Source organism: Mytilus edulis, chromosome 2 (genome assembly GCF_963676685.1).
Source record: "Mytilus edulis chromosome 2, xbMytEdul2.2, whole genome shotgun sequence".
NCBI lineage: Eukaryota > Metazoa > Mollusca > Bivalvia > Mytilida > Mytilidae > Mytilus > Mytilus edulis.
The window spans coordinates 65,254,769-65,270,862 of record NC_092345.1 but is presented as its reverse complement, the minus strand read 5'-3'; the positions used below and the strand labels follow the sequence as shown (position 1 = coordinate 65,270,862).

The 16,094-nt window shown below is 32.4% G+C and overlaps 1 protein-coding gene across 2 annotated transcripts; it reads left to right on the top strand.

Annotated features, from left to right (window-relative positions):
• Window positions 1-354: 354 nt before the first annotated feature.
• LOC139512672 (uncharacterized) lies at window positions 355-15,115 on the top strand. 2 transcript variants are annotated; one of them, XM_071300463.1, is made up of 8 exons: window positions 355-464; window positions 4,051-4,098; window positions 5,636-5,711; window positions 7,539-7,622; window positions 8,198-9,438; window positions 10,930-11,020; window positions 13,910-13,975; window positions 14,601-15,115. In XM_071300463.1, the coding sequence occupies exons 2-8, from the start codon at window positions 4,074-4,076 to the stop codon at window positions 14,725-14,727; spliced, it is 1,710 nt and encodes a 569-aa protein (XP_071156564.1). In that variant the 5' UTR covers window positions 355-464; window positions 4,051-4,073; the 3' UTR covers window positions 14,728-15,115. The 2 variants fall into 2 exon arrangements, with proteins under 2 accessions (XP_071156564.1, XP_071156563.1); XM_071300462.1 differs by lacking the exon at window positions 355-464 and having other exon boundaries at window positions 4,004-4,098.
• The last annotated feature ends 979 nt before the right edge of the window (window positions 15,116-16,094 follow it).

Here is a 16,094-nt window from a genome sequence, read left to right as displayed (position 1 = left end):
AGTGGCGGATCCAGAACTTTTCCTAAGGAAGGGGGGGGGGGGGGGCGCTGAATGACCTAAGGGGGCCCGCTCCAGTCATGCTTCAATGATTCCCTATATAATCAACCAAATTTTTCCCACGAAAGGGGGGGGGGCCCCTGAATCCGCCTATGGGATGTCCTTTTACGTCATCTTTCGCCCCTCTTGTATTCTGTTAGAATGTGTGTGTCATGTGTATATACGTTGCTGGTCATATATGTGATAGTCCTATATGGACCTTAAAGGCTTTTGAGTCTAAAAATTCAAAAATATCAGTTTAACTGACTGTCTATGCAAACGATTTTATTTCAAATCCGGAGTTTCGACCAAGCCTACGGGTACGTTCCGATTACTAGTTTACAAGTTTCCGGTATAAACTATTTCAAAGATCTACCTCCTATCTTCTGAAACTTATTGAACCAAAGTTAAGCTGAATGATTCTTGTGGTATCTAGTATAAAGTTTGTGTTTTATTTACTGTTCCGTAAAAAAACATGATCGCCATGGATAAACATAGAACGATGGGTTAAATGCAGTTTTTGGCTCATACCTCAAAAACTTAGGCATTTTATATTATCTTATATATAGTATTTTCAAGAATTTGTATACAATTGCCACATTCATTATTGGGCCATAATTGGGGTATAAAATTGTGTTCCATGACCCTGCCCACCTATCAAGATGGCCGACATTGCTGAAGGTTAATGACTCCTTCTGTAGCTATGCGAATTACGAAATTTTTAAACTGCAATAGTATCAAAACAGCAAAGACAATGAATAGTAGAGATAGGCCATTTTGTACATATACCAAGGGGAAACGTCCTGCCAAACTTTATTTTTTATTGTTTCATTGCATTTAAGGTTTATGTACCCTTCTGTAGCCATTTTTGTAAGAACTTTTCAAACTTCAATTGTATCAAAACTACAGATATTATGAATAATAGAGATAGGCCATTTTGTACATATTCCATGGGGAAACTTGATGCAAAGCAGTATTTTTTACTGTTCCATTGCATTTAATAGAAAAAGAGGACTTTGTGGCAAATAAATCAAGATTTTTATAGAAAATCCACAGCCTTTATCCTTGTACTCTCATATTTGGCAACTTGATGACTGATAGATATAGGATTATTGCATGCAGTGCTAGCATTGATTTCCTTAAAACAAGTTTATAAATGTAGTTATTGGTTAAGACAAGTATAAATATGGCCAAAATCAAGTACACCTTTTAGGGTGCGCTCGACTTTAGTGACTCAGCACGAGGTGTTTTGGAATTTACAGGTTACTTAGAACTTTTTGTAAAAAATAAACACTAGCACATCATAGAAAATCAAGTGAGTCATTTATGTTTCAAATTTTATAACAAAAATCTCTGTATTAAAGGCTGTGGATTTTCTATAAAAATCTTGATTTATTTGCCACAAAGTCCTCTTTTTCTATCAAATGCAATGAAACAGTAAAAAATAATGCTTTGCATCAAGTTTCCTCTTGGAACATGTACTAAATGGCCTATCTCTATTATTTATTATATCTTTAGTTTTGATACAATTGAGGTTTGAAAAATTCACAAAAATGGCTACAGAAGGGTACATAAACCTTAATAGCAAAATGGTATTTTGTGGCAAATTCAAGTACACCTTCTAGGGTGCGCTCGACTTTAGTGACTCAGCACGAGGTTTTTTGGAATTTAAAGGTTATTATGGACTTTTTGTAAAAAATAAACACAAGCACATCATAGAAAAACAGGTGAGTAATCCATCATGTTTAAAATTTTATAACTTAAATTTATGTATAAAGGCTGTGGATTTTCTATAAAAATCTTGGTTTATTTGCCACAAAGTACTTATCGTAGAGTGGTTGTATCGGACACAAATTAAGGCTTAGAAATAAGAACGTCTACTTGCAATGATACTTGTATTGAACTCTGAAAAGCTAACGTCACAACAACGGTGACGTCGTGTACATGGAGAGCGGTAGCGGGAACACCTCATGTGCAATTCTTAACAGTACTCTTTATCTATTAAATGTAACGAAACAGTAAATAATAATGCTTTGCATAAAGTTTCCCCTTGGTATATGTTCAAAATGGCCTATCTCTATTATTCATTATATCTGTAGTTTTGATTCAATTGAAGTTTGAAAAGTTCGTACAAAAATGGCTACAGAAGGGGTCATAAACCTTAAAATAGTATGTGGGGGTAAAATGCAGTTTTTGGCTTATATAGATCTGAAACTAAAGCATTTAGAGCAAATTTGACTATGGTATTTATAACTGTTCATCAGGTTAATATCTGTCTGTCCTGAAACTTTAAGATAATTCAGACAAGCCGTTGTTGGGTTGCTGCCCCTGAATTTATTCTGAATTAGTAATTTTTAGGAAATTTTACAGTTTTGAGTTATTATTTTAAATATTGTTATAGATAGAGATAAACTGTATACAGCAATAATGGTCAGCAACGTAAGATCTACAAATAAGTCAATATGACCAATGATGGGCAGTTGACCCCATAAGGAGTTCTTGCCCTTTAAAGTCAAAATTAACAATTTTTGCAATTTTTTTTAAACTGTAACAAAAGTCATCTCCTGAAACAACTGTGACAAATTTAACCAAACTTGGCCACAATCAGCATTAGGGTATCTAGTTTTTTAAATGTTTTGGATGACCCTGCCTTCCAACCAAAAATATCAGGAGAGACACAGGCTCCTTGGAGCCTCTAGTTTAAAATGACAAAAATTCCAGCCAAATTCCAGCCAAATTGGATAACTGATTTTTAGGCTATTGCCCCTGGCCCTGGATTGCTAATTTAAAGGAAATTTTGCAGTTTTGGTTATTATTTTCAATACTATTATAGATAGAGATAAACTGTAAACATAAAAAATGGTCAGTAAAGATCTAAAACATTTACAAATAAGTTAATGAATCAAAATTGTCAATTGACCCCTTGAGAAGTGTAATAATAACCATTAAAGGTAACTTTACATAATTTGTTCATCATGTTTGTAATTGTTACTTTTCAAAAATATTCCCTAAAACTATTGAAACCTTAGGAAAGTATGTTTTATGTGTCCCCTACCGACAAAGTCGAAGGGGACTTTAGATATGCACTTTGTCCGTCTGGCCATCCGTCAGTCCAGCAAATAAGTTTTCCAGACTTTTTTCTTCATGCTTGAAGATATTGATTTGATATTTGGTGTATTGTGTTTCATGTCAAGTTACAGGTAAAGTTTGATTTTCATGATTTTAGCTTTTCTCTTTGATCAGTTAAAGCCCTTTCCCTAGAATTAAATTTTTGATGAAATACTTAATAATTTCTAGATTTCTGGTCCAAAGGAATAAATATTTTTTAAAAGATTTGTAAAACTGTAAACTATTAGATATTTAACATTTTGGATTTTTTTTCCTTTTCTTTAGTAAATTGTTTGTTTGCTATTTTATGTAGTTCACAACATGACAAGTTGTAGATCAAGTTCAAATTTTCGTAGGGGACTATAGAATGCTTGTTTTCTTGTACATCAAGAAACATGGCCACTGTGGCTTAAATAGAACATATGAGTGAAATGCAGTTTTGTGCTGATTTTGGTTGAAGTAAAAAAGTTAAGCAAAATAAGATTACAAATAACTGAACCTGAAATTCTTTATTTCTTTTCTTTTTTTTCTTCATAATTTGGATAATACTCTCAGAATGCTTGATACTATCCACACTGTTTTGTGTCTACACTTACTACTTATACATTTAAAACTTTAAAGCAAAATAAAACTTTGATGTCATGTTTAAATATGAAACTATATAGGTGAGCGATTCAGGCTCCAGGCTCTTGAGAGCCTCTTGTTTTTTTTGTTATTTTTCCCTGTTTTTGAAAATATATTCTTAAGTTCTCCTGAGGTGTACAAAATTATATAAATTTTATATCACCTTTCCTCACAAGTTAACATATAGATGCACCCTAAAATACATAAAAACAAATGCTAGTGTCATTTCCTTGTTTATATTGCAACATTTGAGTCTGACCCATTTTCTTAAAACTTTTGCAGCTTAGAATACAGAAAAGAAAAATATGAAAAAAGAAAGGAAGAGAAAAGGTGAGAATAATTTATATTTAAGCCATGATGACTAGCCTTTTAGAAAAGATAAATATGAAATATTAGGTAACTTACAGTTTTATCCAATATCACTCAGTTTTGAATTCTTGAAAATTGATAAAAATTTATGATTAAAACAATAAACCCAACTTTAGTGGGTTACCCATGCATGCATGACTAAGGTTCAAGAAGGTTTCAAGTATTAAACTTTCACTGATATTTCAGTATGAGGTACTGTGGATTTATTATTATTCGTTGGATACCAATTTTTGTGGGTTTCGTTGGTACAGGTAAACCGCAAAATTCAAATGTTCAATGAATTACAAATTTTCTATATGTGCACAGAAAAATCAGCAAAACCACGAAATCAAATATCCACGAAATGCAAGTTTTCCTCAATCCACGAAAATTGATACCCACAAAAATAAATGAAACAACAGTAACTAAACCTCCTTAGCATGCATGGCTAACACTCCTTTTAATATTGGGTTTGTTTTTATGCCCCACCTACGATAGTAGAGGGGCATTATGTTTTCTGGTCTTATGCCCCACCTACGATAGTAGAGGGGCATTATGTTTTCTGGTCTGTGGGTCCGTTCGTCCGTCCGTTTGTCCGTTCTTAGTACACATGTTCCCTATGATATGATCTTTCTAATTTCAATTCCAAATTAAAGTTTTGACCCCAATTTCACAGTCCACTGAACATGGAAAATGATAGTGCGAGTGGGGCATGGATTGAATTTAAAGTACATTCATATCTGTCTGGCAAGGTTTATCTGACCATGACCTCATTTACATGGATTATATGTGATACTTGTAGTAAAACCCTTATCTTATTGACTTTCAATGCAATTCTGTGACAGTTATTATGGTAAAGCAGGTAGGTAATTCAAGCTTTTGCACTTTTGTTATATAACAATATAACTTTCTAAAATATTCATATTTAATACTAAGAGTAATAAAAAAAACATGACAGGAGGTCACTATAAGTATTTAATTCAGGTAGTTTCAGAGACAATATCTACATGCATGAATGGTAATTACTAAAACAATTTTTTATTAATGTAATTGAAAGAAAGCATTAATATACTATAAATTAAGAACATAATCTATAACACCTAATATTCATGGCATGGCTGTATATACATATATGTTAAAAAAAAAAATATTTCGGTGCAACTGGTGCATACTTTGGACTATAATAAGAATATTGTAATTTGATGGTCATGTGGTAGCTTACTTTGCTGTACATTTTGTACTGAATATTTTCTCAATCTAATTAAAATTAAATCTCTGCACTCGCTCATTTTTTATGCTTGGTTGCTGCGACCAAGCATAAAAAATGAGTGAGTGCGGAGATTTGATTTTAATTAGATTGAATATTTTTTGCATAGTTGATTTTGTTTGCAATAATTGTTAACAATCTGAATAAACTTAAGTTTCCATGGAGATGTAATGTTTTTGCCAAGCATTGCCTTAGTGTTGTCATTTTTTTATGAACATCACAGCTTGATTTTTGATTTTTTTTATAATTTAGTTCAAACAAAGACTGTTAAAGATACAGACAAGACAAAGCTTGACAAGGAAGAATATGACCCTTCAGTATCTTCCAGGTATTATCTGTGTCCAAGGTTTTAAGGAATACTATGCCCATAGATTTCTTATCTTCCAAACAAAGTTAGTCAAAGTATTATCATGTTTGTTCATCATTGTCAGAAAGCATCACCTTTTGGTGCACTGATGCAGTGTTGCAAATTATGTCTTCATGGTTTTGTATAAGTCTGCATTCAATTTTAGAGCTATTTTGCGAATTCATGTAGTTTTAAGGTTTGCTTGGTTTGCTTGCTTTGTTTGTATAAATGTTTGATCAAGCATCCAATAGCAATGAACAAGCTAAAACCCCACCTATCTATTGATTGAAATTAGAAAACTTAGAAAACTGAATTACAATGCTGGAGCAAAGGTTAATACAAAAAAAGCAAGCAGGCCAACCAAACCTTTAAGGGCATACGATACAGTATTGAACCTGTATTTACAAGTTGATGAAAATTTGCATATAGGCTATTTTTTACCTCATTAAATCAAATATGTAATAAAAAATATACCTTCATGTGCTACTTTTTGAGTAAAATGAGTTCGAAATTTTGTATATTTGCTCAAAATTCAGATTTGTGTCCGTATTTTCTTTTTCGTTTTTTGTTTTAAAAGATAAACACAAAATGGTTTTTGTTAAATAATCGGTAATTTCTGTATTTTATAAGTATCATTAAAAATTATGCAATTTTTATTCCGAAATAACTCTATATTTATCAAATGTTCATGAATAGAGGAAAAAACGTCATTTTTTGCTGCATGTTTATCAAAATTAAAAAAATTGCGCTATTTACAGTTTTATAAAATTTGGGTCACATAATCTCCTTACAAAATGAAACAAATTGCTGTTTTAAAAAATAGGGGTCCATGCACTCGTTTTCAAATTAAATCAGTTTGAATGATAAAAATCAGTCGAAAAATGCATCTTTTCCCGATATGTCAGAGTTTGACGTCGCGAAAATAACATTTTACGTTAGCAACGTCATTACATTCCCTGTAACTGTATCGTATGCCCTTAAGTTACATCATTAGGAAAATAGCTTTCAAAGAAAATGTGTACTTAGTTGAACATTTTAATTAGTGATTCACCTAAAACTACAAAGTCCACAAAAATTGGTATCTAACTAATAATAATGAATCCACAGATATACTCAATTTGATACATACAAAATGTTTATAGAAAGGATGTTTCAGATTGTAATTTAAATTTTACTTACTAAGTTAGTCTAAATTGCTGGTCCCTAGCAAACAGCAGATGTGGATCCAGGATAACTATATTAAAGAAGCAGCTCCTGAGAATAAGTTTGTGGACCTAATTTTGACACAATTTTATCTTTCAAGTTGTTACATATTTCTTCAGTTGTTGTTGCTTCCCAGTCTAAATTATTACCACAACAAATTTTGTCAAGGAGCAGATAAATAAAAAAAATATTCCATCACTCAACATTATTTGAAAGGCAAGCAAACTTATTGACCATAATGGCCACTAGATATTAAAATGTAAATCTCTTTAAATTAAACGGCTAATGGCATTATTTGGCATTTCACAGCACTCTATGTCTTCCCCAAGAATACCGTTTACCTAGCTGTTTCTTATGAGTGAAATATGATTTCAATGTCTTATAAGGTTACTTCTAATATCCTTCCAAGTATGTATATACTCAATTTAGAAATTGGTAATTTGATTTACAATGTAACTCCGACAACTAAAGAACATGAAAGATATTATCTCTAGGTTTTGTAAGGTCTTCAACAATGATTAAAGTTCCATGTTTTAACCTGTTGATGTAAACCACGTAAAATGAGACAACTAATGACATTATTTGATTATTACTTTGTAATTACAGTCAGCTCCCTAATGATGCTAATATTAGGAAGATAGTACCAGCCTTTGGGAAAAAACAGAAGCTGTCTTCAACTGTTGGAAGAGAGTATGTACTATTTAAATGATATTAACAAGGGAAAATGCATTTTATACCTTATATATATATATCACTGAAGCGACATTAGTATTGTTGAAATCTGAATATGGTGTACCGGTACTAATTTTTTGAGCTTTTGTTTGCGGTATACTGTCTTTTTTGCAGGTTTAATGTTTTCTGTTTGGTTATAAACTAATAATTAAGATCAATTTTTTTTTACATCTGGTGATCCGTTTATTTGGCAATAGCCAATGGCAGTCAGCAGGGTTTAAGAACATCCATTGTTCACCCTGTTAGTCAAATGTTAAAATATACTTTTTCACTTTTTTGGTCTTTTGGTAAATATTGTTTGTACTGTATTTAGACCCCTCTAAATACAAATTCTGTTATATATTATCGAGTGCAATCAGTGCATGCATTGTTAACTGTTTATTTCAGACTTATTGTAATTTGGATATATGTTTTAGTATATTATTAATCAATTTTGAGAATCTGAATCAAATTTATCAACATGAATTTGACAGCTAATGCCCATGATATTCATATCTGAAACAAGTCTGAAAATCAGCTTTTTTATTATATAGGCAAAATGGTCAGGATGAAACAACACAAAGTCAAGGTATTGTATCTGTTTATACAACATGTACTGTGACAGATGCTGATCAGAAATTGAAGGAAGATAAGAAGGAAAAGGTTGTATTTGAAGATAGAATACCTGTTGACACATCAAATACCATTGCTAATGAACTAGATCAGATAACTGAAATAAATAGTAAAAATTGTGAACATTTACTAAGTTCTGACTGTGCAGATCAGTTAGTTCTACCTTCCAATAATAGTGATGCTATGATGAAAACTGACATTGAAATTTCCTATTCACCAAACATAAATAGAAGTCCAGTGTCAGATACACCAGAAGTTCATCCTGATGAAATGTCTTTCATACCTGACAAAATTCCTGATGAAATGTCACTTTTACCTGACAAAATTCCTGATGAAATGTCACTTTTACCTGACAAAATTCCTGATGAAATGTCACTTTTACCTGACAAAATTCCTGATGAAATGTCACTTATACCTGACAAAGTTCCTGGTGAAATGTCACTGATACCTGACAAAATGACAGACGACCTTGATGACAGATCTTTTAAACCTATATCTTCATTGACAAGATCAACATCTATGAATAAATTGGTAGTTCATCCCTCTGAAATTGTTTCAACAGATCATGCAAATATCTTGTCTAAAGATGAACACTTCAAAATGGTTCAAAATGAAGTTGAGAATAAAGCTGAGATTAGTGAAAATATGGCTGTATCTGAAGTTGAAAATGAAATTGGAGATTTGTCAAATGTAACTATGAAGGAAAACAGTACAGAAGAAAAAGAAAATGGGTCAGAATTTGTTGACTCTCAAAGTAAAACTTGTTCACAGAGTTCAGAAAATGAAGTTGGGCATTTTGAGGGGACACAGGTTTTCATACCTGAAGAAATAGAAGCCATAGAGGATGAACTGACACAGGTATTTCCACAGCTTGAAGATAAACAAAAATATGAAACTGTCGACATGACAGGAACTGATATACCAGAAGCTCAGCAAACTTCTAAGAATAATCAGAGCATATTGGAAATGCAACATAATTCATCATTCGAGGACAGAACATCAGCAAACGAGGGGAAGATATCAGAAAGCTGTTTCTATCAGAAACCAATGGAAAACCCTAGCATTACAGATGATACTGAAATCACTGTGTCTGACAAAGAAGCTGTCCTTCAAAGTTCAAAGTGTGACCTACAAAAAGTTCCAATTACATCACAAACCTTAGGTAATTACTATTTCATTTACAGTTCATCCTCATTTCCTTTAAAGAATCTTTAATAACCTTTTTCTATCAGTCATTATGTTTTAAACTCTTGTCTTTTTGTCTTTGTAGGATAGTTTTCTCATTGATAATCATACCACATTCACTCATTTTAAAATACAGTGGATTGATTGATAATCGTAGGATACTGATATTCGTGGGTACAGTGGAACCATGTCTTTAGTGTTAAAGAAATTCAAGTTTCCAAAGGAATGTATGCAGCATTTGCCTAAACAAGGAAATTGATTATCCATGAACATGCTAGTTTTCCTTTATCCACAAAAATGTAAATGAATCCACAGTAAAAATTCTTCTGTTCTTCTTGTTCTTGTTTAAAATCAATCCTTGCGTGGGCCTTTTACATTGACTGATTTTACTTGACATTAAGGTGTATTACCATAAGATGATGTTTCACATGTCATTATGATATTTGTGTGAGCTTGAACTTAGGGGTAATCCATAATTATCAACCCTTTTCCAAAGTGTACAAAACATACACTTTTTCAGAACCCCCCTCCCTCAAAAATTTTCAGATTTCAAGATTTTAAAAAGACCCTGTCTATTATAGTTTAGTTTAATTAGAAACTTGCATTGAAAAGAAACTGAAACATATCTGACTGTTTAATTTGATGGAAAAAAAAGCCTACAGTAAAAATGTTGATTTTTTAATCCCCTCCCCCAATTGTACGTTTTGTACACTTTGGAAAATTGTATACAAATTTATGGATGACCCCTTAGATCTATTTTGCCAAAAATGCAGCATTTCAGATATAGTGTTTCATAACATGGAAGACTACTTCTAATCTTGATATTTGACCTGTAACCTCAAGGTCAAAACATTCATTTTTTAAATGTCAACCACAAAAAATAACTACTATTCTTGCTTACCATAGCAATGACCTTTCCAATGCAATGAAGGTTTGGCCCCTGCCCCCTCAAAATGGTTCATATCCCACCTGAATTGACAAATATGTGTATAAATGTGGAAAACATCTTTTTTTATATATAAAAGGTTTGTCCTCTTCAATATTTTCCTTATTATTGTTATAAAAGTTAAAAAAATACATTGTGTCATTTGGTCTGTGGAGACTTGTCTCATTGGCGATCGTACCACATCTTCTTACTTTTATATTGTATCTCATTTCCTCACTAATTTTCATGAAATTTCTGTCTTCAAACTCTGACCTATTTATTGTTTTTATATAATTTTCCATAGTTTTGTTTACATCTTAGTATTTCAGAATTCATAAGTTTTACATGAGGTAATAAGTTACTATATATACATGTATATAAATAGTAATGTTGAGTTATAAAAACTAAAATTTGGAATGAAATCATGAAGGGTAAGGTACCAGAAGATACTGAATTATATTTCTTTTAAAAAGGGTGAACAAATAATTCTGTCATTTTATTATTCTTTGTGCATGGTATAATATATACACGTTTATGTATCAGATAAGTGTAGAGAATCAGAAGAAATGACAGATTCACAGTTGTGTACTATAGACTGGGTTGAAGATTTCACATTACCAGACAAGATAGAAAGGTAACAAATCAGGGTTGGATAGTTATAGCTAAAGAATGCACAAAATTACATATTAGGTTTTTAACAATTGTGTATCATATGTTGCTTTGCTTTATATCTTCACCAAGTCTTCAGTACAAAGTTCATGTAAAACCACATTTTATTCGAAAATAGGGTTATTTCTTGTTGGATTTTAATCAACTTTGCACCAAAAGAAAGAAAAATTGTCACTCAAATATTTGTTTATGTTGTTAAACAAAAATTTCAAAGCATTTTTGTCCAGCCTGAGATTTTAAATCGCAAAAGAGAGACATAGCTACCCTACATTCTGTTGTCATCGTATTTGTCTACATCCACAAATATTCACTCTGTGGTAAAGGTTTTTGAAATATTAATAACTTTCTTAAACTATTCTAGGTTCCTACCAATCTTAGACAGAAACTTGTTTATGATACTAAGATTGTATCCAGAAGTAAAGTTTGTAAAAAGAAATCCTGTTTATCTGTATTTTACTCATAAATGAACTTAGTTATTCTGCCAGTTTATATTACATTCACTCTGTGATTAAAGTCAACTATCCTGGATTTTTACAAAAATTGGACAGAAGCTTGGTTATGATCAAAAGCTAGTATCTAGAAGGAAATGTTTTAGAAATGTATTTCCTGCTTTTCTGTATATTACTTATAAATGCAAGGCCGTAACTACCCTTGAGGCAAGTGAGGCAATTGCCTCACTAAAATTTCGACACTGATTATTTTTTTCATACATATATATAAATACAATAGTCGTTTGTTTTTCTGTCTCAACCTTAATTTCTATAACTTGTCATCATTCCTTTTAAACTATTCTTCCTGATATAACCTAGTAACGATAATCATCATGGATCTCTAGTTAAAAACAGGCTCTTTCAGAAAAGGGAAACGCGACACTGAAGGTAAAGAAAGAATATTTCTAGTAATCTATTTTTTTTTTGTGAATAGAGTCTGAGTATTGCATATAACTTCATTAGAACAATCCAAAAACGATAAGTAGACTGGCAAATCAAGTACTGGTCTTCGGAAGGGGCAGTCCTTTCTGCGAACTTTAATCTTTCTCTTTACAGATAAATAAAATATAAATAATATGAAACATGCATGGATTAGTTTTTATCCATGTTTCTTTAACTTTAAAAATTGAAAGAATATCCCATATTCAATTTGATATTATTGAGGAATGGTAGAAACTTTAACACAGGATTTTGTCTTTAAATTAATTATTCGGGACTACGGAATTTCGTTTCTTTATATTCGGGGTTTCGGGATCGGATAAAATTTATAGATTCTGGAACTTAAATACCACCAACTATTTCCAAAAATAATTTGAAATTACGGACCTACATGTAAACGTCAAAAACTCCATTTCAATTCCCCTGTACCCATATCATGTATACTTACTCTATAGATAGGATCATATTACATGTATTTTATCTCATTCTATCCCTAGTGTGTCTACTCTTTGTCAGCATAAAAGAGAGTTTGAAATTTTGTAACAGCGACTGTATGATGGTGCTTACAGGAAAGCTTAATTCTCTTTTGCAAACAAAAGTGTTACTACCGATGCTGCTAACGAATTGCTGATGGAGAAGGAATTGGAAGAAGACATTGATCATTGTGTTGATGATAAAGTGCTACCTTTAGAAACACAGACGGCCCTGAAGCGACTGAAAACTTGGAAAATAGCATGCATGAGTAGCAAGAGATTGTGCGGTCTTGCCATGCTCCATGTTCATCTCGATAAGGATATCAGCAGACTAAATTATGATTCTGAAACGATTTGACTGAACCGGCCATAGAAAAATTTGGCAAACTCTACTGAATAGATGTTTGTTCTATGTTTTGGCAGCAGACTCAATTATTTGCCTCACTAAAATAAGATGCCTAGTTACGGCCTTGAAATGGACTTAGTTTTTCTTCCACTTAACATTACATACAGTCTGCAGTTAAAAGTTTTTAAAACATTTATTGTATTCATAAATCATCCTGGATTTTTACCAAAGTTAGCATGAAGCTTCTTACAATCAAAAGATAGTATCTAGAGGAAAATTTTTAATATTTTTTCCCCATTTTTGTTGAGGCTGTGACTAACAGCAAAAGTAGGCAACACTGGGTTTGTGGAACGCTTACAAATTTTTCATATTCTGATGATTTCAACACAAAGTTAATTTATTGCCAGGAAAATGCATATATATTTCACCTCACATGAAAAAACTAGAGGCTCTAAAGAACCTGTGACGCTCACCTAGGTCTATGTGCATAATCACCAATGGACTCTTCAACGTTTTAGACAAGAATAGAATTCATTACATAAAATTTCATTTTTGTTGATCTTGTATTGCTGATCATTTTATATGTTTAGTTTCACTTTATTTTCTTTAATTTTTGCTCAAAACTCAAAAGAGAGTAAAAGTATCCTAATTTAAGGATATTCACTCTTATGAAGAGGGACAATCTACACATGATCATCTTAAAGGTGATTTTTCATTTCATGCAGCTAGTTACAACTGCAACCAATGTAAATTGTTGACTTGTGGATCCAAAATTCTAAAATTTTATCCGCCAATGGGTTGAGAGCAGGGGACTCGATCGAAACCCTTGGCTAGCGAAAATGAAGTACAAGGCATAAGCTGTCAAATTCATGTTCATTGATTTTACTCAAGTTCTAAAAAAATATTGATAATACATGTACTAGTATTCATATGACCATCCAAATTACAAGAAATCCTCAAGAAGCGATTATCAATGCTTAGTATTGTTGAAATGTATCAACATTTTGTGTGACTTACTAGTGAGGTAAGGAAATTATGCATACTATATATTCTGTTTAGAAAAATAGGTGATCTGATATTAAAATAGCTAAAACATTATGTTTCAGGAAACCTTTCCTTCATGATGGTACAACTGTTGTCCAAGGTCTTATCAGGGAACTATCTCAGCTGAAGTAAGTATACATGTAGATGATTGTTTTATTCAGACTTAAGGTGTCAGACCACCAATTCATCCCCCTCCAATTTAGAACCTATGTAAAAGTGGCCCTACTTGTGACAAAACTGCATTATAGGTCAATTCATAGATAATTACTGACACCTGATGAAAAAAGAGGGGGTCAATATTCTTTAACACTTCAATACCCTTGATTTTGTACTAAACTCATTGTAAAAATTATGGAGAGTCTTTAAAGCAGTAGGACAAACATAGGAAACATCAACCAAAATTGATCTTGATATTGAAAGTGTGTGTACCTGTAGTCTGTATTGCCAGTATTTCAAGCATTTCTACTAAAGTTATACATTGTATAGTCAGTTTAAATTTAGCTGTGACTTCTGCATTTATAAGTTACATAATGCTCAAATAGGAATTGTTTTTAACTACAAATTGACCAAGGAAGGGGAATAAAGAAAAACCAATAGACTTCTGATAATCTTTTATATCTCTTTAGGTGTCAGACCACATATTCACTACCTCCAATTTAGAAACAAAGTAGCCCTACTCTGACAAAAATTATAAGTATGTGTGTATAGTTGAAATGTCAAATAAGTACAATGTATTATTTAATAAAATTTCAGCACAATGATACTTAGGACCAAAAGAGAGATGGAAACCACAAGAAGACAGTTACATCAAGGCCAGGCATCAGTCCATACAACTGCTTGGAATAGAAATCAGCCTCTTAGGACATTTAATAAACATTGATCTACATCAGGAGGGCACATATTTATGCAATTGCTACAGTACTTCAGTCATCCGGAAAAAAGTTAGGGAAATAAAGTGGCAAAATAAAACTTTAATCATGTTTAAAATTAAAACATCATTCATACATACATGTACAATTTGAAACAAACAATTCCTTTTATATTTTTCATTTTTTAATAATTTGTTCACGAGTTGCAGGACTTTATCCTGAATTTTTTTCACAGCTCCAAAATTTACTCTTGTATTCCTGTGACAAGTTTACATTGATTGTTGTGTGAATTAATAATTTACTGTTATGTTATTATTTACTTTTATGTTAAATTGGTTTTTTTTTTACACTTGTTGTTTTATTGTTTTCAACCAATAAAAGTTAACTTATAGTCATAAAGGTTTTCAAAACTTCAGCCATAAATAATTCAATGGAAGACTTGTTTCTCAACTACTCTTATTTGTCCCCGATCATATATAATGTAGACTGCTTTACATATTGTACATAGTACTAGCGGTACCTGGTAGTATACAACCCTGAAGGAGCATTTAGTGATTCTAAAGATGTTCCAGAGCTTGCCTTTCCTGTCCCTTTTTCCTTCACTAGTGATTTCGGCTTATAAGGAAGCTTTTAAAACAATAATTTCAATTTATGGAGTTATTGATCATTTCAGATCATTTCAGTTTATGACGTCAGGCGCCTGTTGTTCAGTGGGTGTTGTTTGAAAGTGTGGTTCATAAGTGTTTCTCATTTCTTGTTTTTTTTTTATAGAGATACAAGTGTGAATTAATTATTTCATAAAAAAAGGATTTATACAATTCTCATTCTCCCTCTCTCATATCCTCTGTCTTTCCCACACCACCACATCTTATCACTTTCTTACTTCCACTCATATTCTCTCTTTACTCACTCCTCTCACACACTTCATGCTCTCGTTCTTCTCTCTTACACTCACTCGATACTCACACACACACACACTCTCTATCTAGTCTCTCCAAAACACACACACACTTAATCAGTCCTCTCACTCACACACACTATGCGTGCTCCTTCTCATACAGTCTCTCCTCTCTCTCCCCCCCTCTCTCTCTCTCTCTCTCTCTCTCTCTCTCTCTCTCTCTCTCTCTCTCTCTCTCTCTCACACACACACACTCTCTCCTGTCCACCTATCTCCTATTTCACACTCTCTCATACTGTCACCCTCTCTCTCACACTCTCTTCTCTCTTCTCTCTCACTTTCTCATGCACTCTCCTCTCTCATACTGTCACCCTCTCTCTCACACTCTCTTCTCTCTTCTCTCTCACTTTCTCATGCACTCTCCTCTCTCATACTGTCACCCTCTCTCTCACACTCTCTTCTCTCTGCTCTCTCACTTTC